This window comes from Mercenaria mercenaria, chromosome 17 (assembly GCF_021730395.1).
Source record: "Mercenaria mercenaria strain notata chromosome 17, MADL_Memer_1, whole genome shotgun sequence".
Classification (NCBI taxonomy): Eukaryota; Metazoa; Mollusca; class Bivalvia; order Venerida; family Veneridae; genus Mercenaria; species Mercenaria mercenaria.
The window spans coordinates 13354923-13368376 of NC_069377.1; the positions used below are offsets into that span (position 1 = coordinate 13354923).

At 33.3% G+C, this 13454-nt stretch overlaps 1 protein-coding gene across 1 annotated transcript in view; it reads right to left on the reverse strand.

Moving 5' to 3' along the window:
- The window catches only part of LOC123536424 (kinesin-like protein KIF21A), a 102932-nt gene that overhangs the window by 41903 nt on the left and 47575 nt on the right, over positions 1-13454 (reverse strand). Inside the window, exons 25-26 of the mRNA XM_053528754.1 lie at positions 8023-8116; positions 5918-5938 (exon numbers count right to left, since the gene is read on the reverse strand). Of these exons, the coding sequence (XP_053384729.1) occupies positions 5918-5938; positions 8023-8116 (115 nt within the window). The remainder of the gene's footprint in view (positions 1-5917; positions 5939-8022; positions 8117-13454) is intronic.

Genomic DNA, 13454 nt, shown 5'->3' on the forward strand with positions numbered 1-13454 from the left:
CCAAGTTATTTGAAAATCCATCCATCCATCAATGACAAAGATATGGTCTGGACACACCCATCAATGCACTATCCTTTAACGTCTAAGTGTGACCTTGACCTTTGAGCTACGGACCTGGGTCTTGCGCGCGACACGTCGTCTTACTGTGGTACACATTCATGCCAAGTTATTTGAAAATCCATCCATCGATGACAAAGATATGGACCGGACACGAAAATTGCGGACAGACTGACAGACGGTTCAAAAACTATATGCCTCCCTTCGGGGGCATAAAAATTGCCAAAAAAAAAAAAAAGATGCAAGAAAGACAGTTGGTAACAGAAATATATTAACATCTGGAAATCAGTCTAAAAATGCAAAATTGCTGCTATTGGTCCAATTTCAAAATGGTGCTAAGAACTGACCAATCAGACACTGGAGTTTTTGGACTGGTCTCCAAACTAAATTTAGTAAGTTGAGACCTGACAGTAAAGATGTCAAAAGTCAACAACCATTTGTTTTGTCTATTAATAGTATGGTACTTGCAATATGGGAAAACTTTCATTTACAAAGGTCTATCTTTTTGCATGCTTTAGATTGCAGTAAGCACACATTATACATGTACATGCAACTACCCAATTATTGTAAGTTTCACACTGATAAAATTATTAACATTTACAATATATACACTATCTAAATGTGGCTGTATGCAGGTATTTGGGAGTGACTGGTAGTGGGACTCTAAGTAGAGAAAAAATTCTCAAGTTGCTATAAAACTAGTGGAAATTGTTAACTTTTACAATATGTACATTATCCAAAAGTGACTATTATGTAGGTATTAGGGAGTGACTGGTACAGAACCCTATAGGTATGTTCATGAGAAAAAAGCTCAAGTTACTACAAAATCAGAAAGTTTGGATTTACTGTTAATTTATTTGTTGTTTTTCAGTCTTTGCAAAAATCACTTGCAGAAAATGCTATTACTGTTAGAAGTATCTTTGCATAACAAAAATGACAGATGTTTGGCCCTGTAAAAAAATCTGATTTTACAGCATTATGGTCATTTTCAACATAAATTTTCTGGAGTCTGAGAAACTTGAGTATCACCCATGGATACTAGATTCTGGTATCACGCTATGACTACCAGTCCCATGTATACTATATCTGGTATCACGCTATGGCTACCAGTCCCATGGATACTATATCTGGTATCACGCTATGACTACCAGTTTTTACTACATTCTGCAAATAGGTAGTGCTTTAAACTACTGGAGAATGGAAAATTTAGACCAGCACAATGGCAGAACATGTAGATTACATCACATTATTTCATCCACAAGTTTAAAAGTCTCAAATTTCATGAAGCAAAAAAAACTAGAGCTATTACTAAAGGTGATGAATGTACCCCCCGCATGCACTGACACAGTACATTGCAATCTGACACACACAAGATTGCATAATTATGTGGACTGTATGTATATAAACTGTATGTATACAGTATAGTAACAAAAAAACAAGAGGGCGAAGATGGCCCTAGGTCGCTCACCTGAGAAACACACCATAATACTGTATACACCATAGCAGTGTAAACACAGACTTAGTGATTGCATGGAAAAAAATATTCTGACCAAGTATCATTAAAATTGGAGCAAACACAAGTATTTCTTTTATTTGACCTAGTGACCTAGTTTTTGACCCCAGATGACCCATATTCAACCTTGACCTAGATTTCATCAAGGAAATCATTCTGACCAAATTTCATAAAGAGCAACTGAAAAATACAGCTTCTTTTGCATACACAAGGTTTTTCTTTGATTTGACCTAGTGACCTAGTTTCTGACCACAGATGACCAATAACCAAACTCTACCTAGATTTTATTAAGGCAATAATTCCGACCAAATTTCATAAAGATCAATTGAAAAATACAGCCTCTATTGCATACACAAGGTTTTTCTTTGATTTGACCTAGTGACCTAATTTTTGACCCGAGATGACCCATATTCAAACTTTACCAAGACTTTATCAAAGCAATCATTCTGACTGAATTTCATGAAGATCAATTGAAAAATATAGCCTCTAACGCATACACAAGGTTTTTCTTTGATATGACCTAATGACCTACTTTTTCATCCCAGATGACCCATATTCGAAGTTGACACAGATTTCATCAAGGCAATCATTCTGACCAAAATTCATGAAGATTAATTGAAAAATACAGCCTCTATCGCATACACAAGGTTTTTCTTTAATTTGACCTAGTGACATAGTTTTTGACCCCAGATGACCCATTTTCGAACTCGGCCTAGATTTCATCAAGGTTATCATTCTGACCAAATTTCATGAAGATCAGTTGAAAAATACAGCCTCTATCCCATACTCAAGCTAAATGTTGACGGACATACGACAGACAGACAGACGCCGGACATCGAGTGATCAGAAAAACTCACCTGAGCATTAACAAAGTCCCATAACTTAATTTCATTAAATTGTGTGCAAGGGTTCGGAAGATTAGGCGCACACAAGATTGCATATGCTGACTGTATGTACATAGTATGTTAACAAGAAACAAAGTCCCATAACTCTGCAGAATATTTATCTAAAAGAACGTAACATGCACCATGCACAACTAGGGTTGATACTGATCACTTGTGTGAAGTTTCATTAAATTGTGTGAAAGGGTTCGGAAGATTAGGCGTGCACAAGATTGCATATGTAGACTGCATGTACATAGTATGTTTACGAAAAACAAAGTCCCATAACTCTGCAAATTTTTTTTTTTTGAAAGAACCTAACATGCCCCATGTACAACTACTGTTGTTACTGATCACTTGTGTGAAGTTTCATTAAATTGCGTCAAGGGGATGAGGAGAGATGGTGCGCACAAGATTGTGTCTATGTATATAGTATAGTAACAAAAAACAAAGTCCCGTAACTCTGCAAAACATTTTTCTGAAAGAACCTAACATGTCCCATGCACAACTACTGTTGTTACTGATCACTTGTGTGAAGTTTCTTTAAACTGTGTCAAGGGGATGAGGAGAGACGGTGCGCACAAGATTGAGTCTTTGTATATAGTATAGAAACAAAAAAACAAAGTCCCGTAACTCTGCAATTTTTTTTTCTGAAAGAACCTAACATGCCCCATGCACAACTACTGTTGTTACTGATCACTTGTGTGAAGTTTCATTAAATTGTGTCAAGGGGATGAGGAGAGATGGTGTGCACAAGATTGTGTCTACCGACAGACAGACAGACAACCTGAAACCAGGATATCCCCTCTTACAACTTTGTTGTTCGGGGGGTACAAAAAATAAAGAATTATATAAGCAAGTGAAAATGCTGGGGAAAAAAACCCTCAGTGAAACTGAACAACACAAAGAAAATGAAGCCATGTATAACTCATTTGCTGGTGTACATTTTGTGACTCTGCTGCACTGGCACCAGAACAAAAAGAAAACGCCATTGTACATGTTATGCCTTACCCCTAGATATACTATGTAAACCATGGGCACAAACTGGAAGATACACTAACCTATTTTAATCACATATTTCTAACTAAAAATGTGCAGTTCGGTAAATGGATACTTTGCATACTGAACAAGTACTTTATCTTCCATTGTTCACCATAACATCTTCTCCTCAACCTTTTATCTCACAGAGACACACCAGTATTTCATGTTTTCCTCCGCTTAACAGTAAATGTTCAATGAAATGCCTTACTGGCTTTCTGGTTGCAAGATGAATTACCCATTGTTCAATATGCATAGTGACCATTTACCGAACTGTGCATTTTATAGCAGAAATGTACAATTTAAATGGTATATTTTCCACTTTGGGAGTATATGATGGAGTACAATGGCACTTCCTTTCTGGTCTGGAACCAGCACTCTGCTAAGCTGGTGGTTGTAGTAACAGATCAATTACTTCAATATGTAAGCCAGTCTGTGAACAGTTTTCTAAATACATTATGGAAAAAGGCATTTGATTGGCTGTAACAATAACACCATGACGAGTCACAAAAATTGAACTTAATGCAGCTTGATCTGCGAGACACTGAGTGCCCTAACAATGAAAGCATGAACCCAGCAAAATAACAAACTGATGCTGAAATGAATATTATTGAAAAAGGACTAAAGGACTATCTGGATATTTAGGTGGACACAATTCATACCACACCAGGCTATCTTGGCAAATTGACGCACAGGCAATGAGCCCGACAAGTGCAGATCTGGCAAAATAGGGGTATGCAATCGAGCCCACTTTTTGTTTTGCAGGTTACTGTATGTGAAAAATGCGATACAGAGATAAATGTGTGCAGGTTGCTCCGATACTCACTGGACCACTAAATGGGTATGACCTCCGGTAAAATCTCTCTAACTCTCGCTATTTGATTTAAACAAAAATTTTAAATACAGAAAAGTAAAGTCTGCTGAAATACATTCATCTTTCTACAATTTATTCATTAGTTCTCCGGTAAATACTTTACTATTACAACAACAGAAAACATTGACAAAATTAACATTTATTATTAAGTATCATGCATAACTATTGCCTCCATGCAAAACTATCATATCTGCGACTTCATTAATTCACAGTTACAACAATTTTGCTCAGAAGTAACAAATTCTCTATCACTTAAGGAATTTATTACTTATGTTACAAGGAATTATGCCAGATTATTATCAATATTCCATTTTATTAATATTTTTAGTATATGTACATACATTATGCATTAGGTAATATTGTCAATATCATATAATCCATTGATGCAATTAAAATTTACTTAATTAGCTGCATGCACTTTAAAGTTATTCAACATACAGACATTTTTTTTTTTTTTTTTAAAAACATTTTCCAAACTGTTTCAGACTGAAGTTTTGGTGAAAGATCATAACATTTCTTTATTTTCAAGAACTGCATGTGAAAATATTTTAGATGTAACTTTTATTTCAAGTATATTTAATGCAAAGTTATAAATTATCTAGAGTAAAAGTGGAATAAATACTTTATAATTCATAACATCCAAACATGCTTCAGCTCAAATCTTATACCCATGATTCCAAGAATTTGTGAACATTCAAATACGAATTCCAAACAATTTCTCGATTAAAAAAAACTTCAGTCTGAAGACAGCACTCAAACAGTATGATTTAAATAGGGGAGACAGTCTTCTATTTGGGCACGCTCATATCAACATTATGCTATTCCTACAACAACAGACACAGCCATGCATTGCATTAATATCTGCATTGCATAATATGTAAAAGTTTGCAAAATTGTCTGCGAGAATTGGATGAATTTCTGTAAAATAGACTAAAATGAAGTTATCGGACATCAATCAGTCCCTAGCAGACTACTACGAAATGCAATTTATTCCCTCATATTTTAAAAAAGCAATATTTAAAATTATGGAGTAATTTTCAGTGTAATTTTAAAATCATTATGCAGAAAGGTTACTTGGTTTGAAAGCAGCAATTACTGTAAAAGTGCATATTTTCACTGCGCCAAAATTTTGCGAATATGAAATTTTGAGTATGTACGTGATGTTTAATAATCGCGAAATTCTAAAAATGGTATCCTCTTTCAATCTGAATAATACTTTTGGTGTATATTTACGCGAGGATTAATTTTTCGCAATATGTAGGGCCTCACGGATATAGCGAAATTTAGACCGTCGCAAAAATTTCTGCTTTTACAGTAAAAACGACGCATTTTCAAAATTTGGCTTTCTGAAAAATGTAAACGTGATGGTATCAAAAGCATTCCATAGAAATTACAAAACAATAAAATGTAACTAATAGTAACTATGTTCTTGACTGTCTGTCATAGGTCTAAGACGTTATGCTAAATATCTATTTTTTTAACATGATTTAGCGGTACAGTAGAACAACAACTAGATATTACCATGGTTATAGGATATAGTCTTTCTCTACTTACCGGCATTAGTCTTTGTAACTCCTATATCAAATGCAATAATTCTTTCTTTTTTTTATTTCTTATTAACTATAACACTTCTACATTTAATACTGGTCTACTAATTCTCCATTTTGAAATAAAAAGCAAAGTCGAAAGTACCAGCAGGAATTTATTTTCAGAAATGCTCTAAATATTTTAAATGCAAAAATTCAAGTATGGATGTAAGACTTTACTCGCAAAATATCAAAAATTACACTATTCAATTAATGCATAAGTAAATATGATGTAAATTATAAAGATCATTTCATAAAATGTGATACGCTAGAACCCTTCTCATCCGAACAGCCTCAGCACCAAAAGGAAAGTTCCATTTTGACAGGTTTTCATTTTAGAGGGGTCGTTCTCCATAAAAATAGTATTATCCCCATTCAAAACAATCATTCAGATTTGAGGGTAGGTGCTATTTTCTATATAAATACAATTAATCGTGACCAAAAACAACTGTTCAGATTGGAGAAGATGTTCTAGCCTTGAAGGGTTCCAACGCACTAGATATGTTTCATGCCAGTACAAGTGTCCTTGATTAAGATGAGGTCCAAGAACTAAAGGTAAATTGGAAATCTTACAAAAAAAAATTTGCAAATCTAACATGGGTAGTCAGGTACAGTTCCGTCCTAGCATCTTATATTTTCAATCTATATAGGAAAACAAGTCTACATTCCTGTTGAAAGCAACATAATCATTGAAACTGTCAGAATAAGGTTACAAACCCATAATGACAATTGCAAATTTGCGATTTGGAATTTTATGGTATGTAAGCATGTGTGCGTCGGCCTTCTTTAAGTCTGAAGAATGCCGAATTGCCCATCAAGAGTACGTAATCACAAGGAAATTGCTGAATGTGATTACGAGTCTGCTATCTTAATATAAAGCTGTGTTGAATGAAACTGGGCCATCTTCATGATTTTTCTTCATGGAATCTTGTTTGCCAAAATATTTCGTTTCGGAAAATAGGCATTATATTTATGCTTAATATTACATAAAATCATATGAAAAATTCCCGAAAAATTTCTTAAAACAGTTAGAATGATCCTTTGTGCAGATGCATAGGTTTATTGTCTGGTAAATAATTGTAACGATATATTTTCATGCCATATAACAAGACATACAGTTTTTTTCATTTCCTTAGAATAACCGACAGACCAAAATATTCATAGCATGATATTGTATTAAGTCACGATGCTATCCTACCTTTCACAGAGGTGTGCATTAATTCAATAATCTTGCTTTTTAAAATCTGTTGACAAGAAAGTATAACTGTTACATGCGTCATTTCCGACAAGAAAATTTCTGCTTAAATTGGCTCTAAAAGCTCTTTTTAGCACAAATTCTGGTTTATTCTATGTTTTTTTATCAACACATTTGGTGATACATATAGTGAATCTGGTCAACATAAAATATGTTCTGCGGAGTTTTTCCTTCTCCTGTAAAACCATTTATATTCATGGGGGACTAATTTTCACGGACTTCGTGGTTGAGACAATCCATGAAATTAAAATCCCAACACACCAGTAAATTTCCCTATTATTTTATGCTCAAAGCCCACAACCCACAAATTTCTATCCCAATGAAACAGCAATTTCGTTCAAAACAATGAAATTTAATGCTTATGAAAATTTAATGACTTTACAGTACAATATAAATAAAATATAAAATTTGAAAAACATCCAAAAAATTCCAGTTTATTTGGAAGCAGTTACTTCTACAAAGAAATTAATAATCGAAATATTACATTGTCAGATATACAGTGCAAAATAATAAAATAATTTTATGCTGACCAGACATTTTATCCTTTCTCTTGCACAGTAAGTATCAAATTGAAATGTTTTAAAGCAATGAATGAAACACTTTTGAAGTATCATCTTTATAGAATTCTTAGCATGTGGTCAGTCTTTATAAATAATTATTAACTGATATTACTAAATTGAAATAGCCAAATCTAAACTGCAATAATATACTATTTCAAATAATGGAATAATCTCCATGTGCATCCATATTTTCTGTGGTGTATTATCACCATTCATTGCCATAAACAATATATTTTTCATGATGGGTACCAGCCTTACCTTATCTTTCTTTACTGCCGCTTCCCAGCTTGAGGAGGACATCAATGATGGTTTTTGAGTTGGTGCCGACGATTCCACACGACTCTCAAACATGCTGCAGTTTCCAGAGTGACAGAAGGGGGAAAGAAACAAGGAATATTTGGTTAAAGCGAGTCTGGCATATACAAGAATTATTCCGCATTGAGGCATAAATGTACAAACAAAGGATTGCAGGATATATTTGAACTGTGAACAAATATAAATACTCAGCCATAAGTCGGGGTTTTTTACCAATAAAATTTAACAAAAATAAGGTACCCTAGACTTATAAGTGTGCTATCAAAGATAAGTATTTTTAGACATCTAGACATGAAAGACACGTACAGAAAAAAGTTTCTGGGGTTATAAAAACATTTTCAAGATTCCCCAATATTCTTTGGGTTTTAAAAACATTTTCATGTCTTTGTTTTTTTGTTTTGGTTTTTCTTTATAACCGATTTCACAGTTCAAACTTTGTGCATGTGAAGAGTAGTAGCCAGTAAGTGTATGATATTATAACAACTTACTTTCATATATTTGTATACTTTTAGCAGTTTTCTGTTTATAAAAAAAGCAACAAGTATAGTTAGTTTCTACAACCTTGATTATGTTATATTTAAAATTATTGTGTATTTAAAGCATGCAGTATAGATGAAAATGCTATCTTATGATTTCATCTTATGAAAGCATCATATAAAAATATTCCACTTTTGAAAGAATCAGCAGTAGTTTGAAATATTCAAATACTGAAAAAATAGTTTCTTATATGATCCAACACATGGGTACACACAAACTGTACTCCAAATAACAACAATCTAACAACAACAGAAAGTGACATATGATAATCTACTGACCATACTCCAGCCAGTGAGGTTCCATTCATGCATTTTACCATATGCAACCAAGATATCATGGAAGATTTCATAATATACTTTACAGTTTGTAGAAAAATCCTACAGACTCAAAATATGTAACAGAGTGTCTACAACAGAAACCATTGACTGTTTCTATATTGCATTACTTACAACAGAAAACCATAAAAACCACTAAATACTTGTGAAGAAATGGGACAAAATTTTATATGTTCTAAATATTAAAGAAACTTGAAACAAAATGCAAAATAAAACCAAGGACACAAAAAAAAATCAAAATTTCTACTAAACACAAGTATTTGAAAATTAATGGGAAGAAACAAGAGTTTCGGTTCTACACTTCAATGAAAATAGTTTACTTTGCACAAAATGACCCTGAGAAATAAAAACTTATACCCTATTTCTAAAACATAACAACTTGCTTTCCATAAACCGTCAGTTAAACACGAGTATCTTTAAATTTTAACAGCTCACAAACTATTTACAGACAAAAATATATAAGATCACTGATAACCAACCAATAATGGAATGTTAAATACTCTAATTGCCAATACCCTGTTAGACATGAAAGACACAAAATTAATAGATAAAAATATATAATATACCAAAATATTTTTGCACAATTAGGGATATATTTGGAGATATTTGACATTTGAGATCAATTTATGACCTTACCCTTTGACCTACCGACCCCATTCATACACTGCACATCATCCAATTACCCCTACCTATATGCCAAGTTTGAAGGCAGTATCTTGAATGGTTTTTAAATTATACATCCAAATATTAAAGACAGATCTGACCTTGCTGTGACCTTGACCTTTGGCCTACCACTCCTGTTCATGTGCTCTACATATCTCCTCATCACCATCTAACTTTATCCCAAGTTGAATTTCAATACCTTGAATGCTTATTAAGTTATGCATGACAGACAGATTTGACCTTTGATCTCAATCTGTGACTTTGACCATTGACCTATCAACCCAGATCGTAAGCTCTGTACAATATCTTATCCTAACTACTTACATGCCAGGTTTGAGGTCAATACCTTGAATTGGTATTAAGTTGTACTCTGGACATGAAATATAACTGACAGATTTGACCTTTGAGCTCAAATTGGGACCTAGACCCTTGTTCATGTGCTCTGCATATCATTTCATCACCACCTACATAATATAATATGCCTGGTTGGAAGTCAATAAAAGTTTGACCTTTGCCTTATGACCTCAACCATTGACCTATCTACCCAGTTCATATGTTCTGTACATCATCTCAATAACATCTACTTGTTAAGTTTAAATTCAATATCTTGAATGGCTATTAAATTATGCTTTGGACAAAAAATATGACAGACGGACGCATGGATGTACAGACAGTCTCATGAACACAACATCACATAATACTTCACGTTTTTCTAAAACTGGTGAATTAAAAACTGCCTTACACCAACCATTTCTTTTCCACATTATACCATAGTAAAACACTGTTACACCACAAATCCCTGTGATACAACCAACACACAAGAATTCTATGCACATTATTGCCCAACAAACCAGGATAACAAACCAGTTTTATATCAAGACATGATACAGGAAAATTAAATGTGAGTATACATAAAGTGTCAACATGCAGTATCACTGTCATATAATGTGTACAAATTAAGCTTTAAGTGATTAAAATTTCCAGGATATGTCCAAAAACAATCTAATCACTTGAAAACAACTATGATGAAAATATTGATGTAAGAAACTTTTTGACTTTAAATCTTGTGACTTTGACTTTAAGCTAGTGGTCCGGAAAAATGACTTTAAATCTTGTGACCTTGACTTTAAGCTAGGGGTCCAGAAAAAATGATTAAATCCTGTGACCTTGACTTTAAGCTAGTGGTCTGGAAAAATGACTTTAAATCTTGTGACCTTGACTTTAAGCTAGTAGTCCGGAAAGAATGACTTTAAATCTTGTGACCTTGACTTTAAGCTAGTGGTCCGGAAAAATGACTTTAAATCTTATGACCTTGACTTTAAGCTAGTGGTCCGGAAAAATGACTTTAAATCTTGTGACCTTGATTTTGAGCTAGGGGTCCGGACTACACACAAGAGACACAAGGTCTTGTTAAGCTGGTCATTTGAGCCAGGAATTTTCAAAACCTGACATTACATAACAAAGTTTTTTGACAGGACACTACTTTGTGCACACACAATCAAACACACACAAAGGCCTACACACGGGCAGAGTTATCAATATATGCACCCACCCTCATCCCGACCTTTAAAGACTGTGAGTGAGGGTGATAAAAAGATTTCATGACTGCAGAACAGCTACAGTTTAGAACTCAGAAAAAAGACCTGGAATACTGGAAATCTACTTCAGATGAGGTATAAATACGAAATCAAAATGCAAAAAATGGACCTAATGTCTCAATATTAAGGCAGCAGAAATACGTATATATATACATATCTCAAAAGAAGCTATCACAATAGTGTATCACATAGATAAATGTGAACAACACTCAGGTCTTCAGACATCGACATTACATACACTTAAATATGGAATAAATATTTACTATTTATTCTTTTCTGGAATTCTGAAGACCCAAAGTTATCACATCATAGCACTGGCATATAAATAAAGAAATGGAATTCTCAAAAATATTCATATAAGTTCTATAATCAATAAAATATTGTATTTATATTTTCTTCTCTAGTGATACAGCACAAACTAAAAAATTTGTACAAAATTCGCCACTCTGCTTTTTTTTTTTTTTTTTTTTTAATAAAGTTGGTTTTTTTTAGAGAATTCCATTTACACTCTTCCATAGCTATATATTTTCCACAGTATAGTAGTTTAAAAAAGAAAATATGTATGCATGTTCACCAATTTGAAGAAAATGTTTAAAACAAAATAATTTACAATGTATGGGTACAATTAATATAAAGTATTTTCTAGAGATTATACAGTAAACTTAACATACACATTTTCACCAATTTTTCCAAACAAATTCTTAAAACCATTTGGCAAAATGAAATCTACAGACCTTTGTAAGATCCAATTTTCTCCCTACACAGAACAAGAAGTTGTTAGTCAATATTTTGTTCACAAATGAACTAAACAGACTTTTGAAATGAACAATACAGACTAACAGATATGCCAGAAAATGCATAAATTTCGGCATGATCTAACCAAATGAATATATTAACAAGATCTGACGTCTCGACTTATAGCCGATACCAACTTCTAAGCGAGTATATATGGTATTTCTAAAGAAATATCAGAAAAACATGAAAATAATTTTTCAATATTTTAATTTTTTCTTGAAATGCAAGTCCAAGAGTGAACATGACCTTCAATAGCTGCAAATTTCCAAAATTCATTTTGCCAAAGGATTCCAAGAACCGAGACAGCTCTTATGTACAAATGCATCCAATACAACATAATTATATATCTAACATACAAGGGAGCTTGGGTACAGGATTGCAAGTTTATACCCAGAACACCTCTAGAGCTAGGAGACAGCATAGAAGCACAAAAGCAAATAAACAAAAGTCACTGTTTATCCAGTAGCGTGTGTTGTGTAAATTGTATGGATTTCCAGTCCAAATCCGAATCCGAAATCGGCGACAGCCAAAAAGTAGAGAGGGAAAAAAAGAGAAGAAAAATTGTTAATATTGGTCGCTATTTTATAACTGTCAATGCCTATAAATAGGGAATATTCTGTAGACTATAAATATTTTCATTAGAAAGAAAAAAGATGTTAATAGGTGATATAAATTTCCTATTTACAAAAAAAAACTTGACCAGATTCTAAGGTACACCAGGACAAATAATTATAAACCCCAACATTAGTGATTTATGTATGACCAATCAGAAAAAAATAAATCAAACTATATTGTGTACCTTTATATATGGCATCTTAGCCTGTAATCAAATTAATCTTTTCATAAAAACTTTTATAATAAATCATGCCCAGGACTAATGCTAAATTTCCGAACATTTTACGATTAAAATAACTCATAATATTCTCAATTTGATCAATAAAATTTCACATTATCTTAAAATAAACTAGAATGTGTCTGTAGGACACATGGTGTGCACCCACTGGTACATCTGTCGCAAATAAGGGGCAATAATTCAAATATTTGCAGTCTTAAGGGGTATAGCCTCAACAAACATTTGATATAAAGGATTCATTATTCCAGGCCATATACTTTTTGAGCTATGCGCATCACAAACAAAAAAATCCACTATTTTGGCTATTTCAAGAACCGTAACTCTGTGTAACTAAAGTAAAATCTCAAGAAGAATGCCAAGTATACAAGGTTGCATCATGATAAAGACTCGCGCAAGTTTTCATCAACTTATATCACATACTTTTTGAGCTAGGTGCATCACAAGGTGAAAATGTGCATTTTTGACTATTTCAGAGGCCATAACTCTAGAAATAGGGGGCCGAGCCAGACAAAAAATTAGAGATGTGCAAGTTCATATCATGATAAAGACTCATGCAAGGTTTCATTCATTTATATCAAATACTTTTTGAGCTTG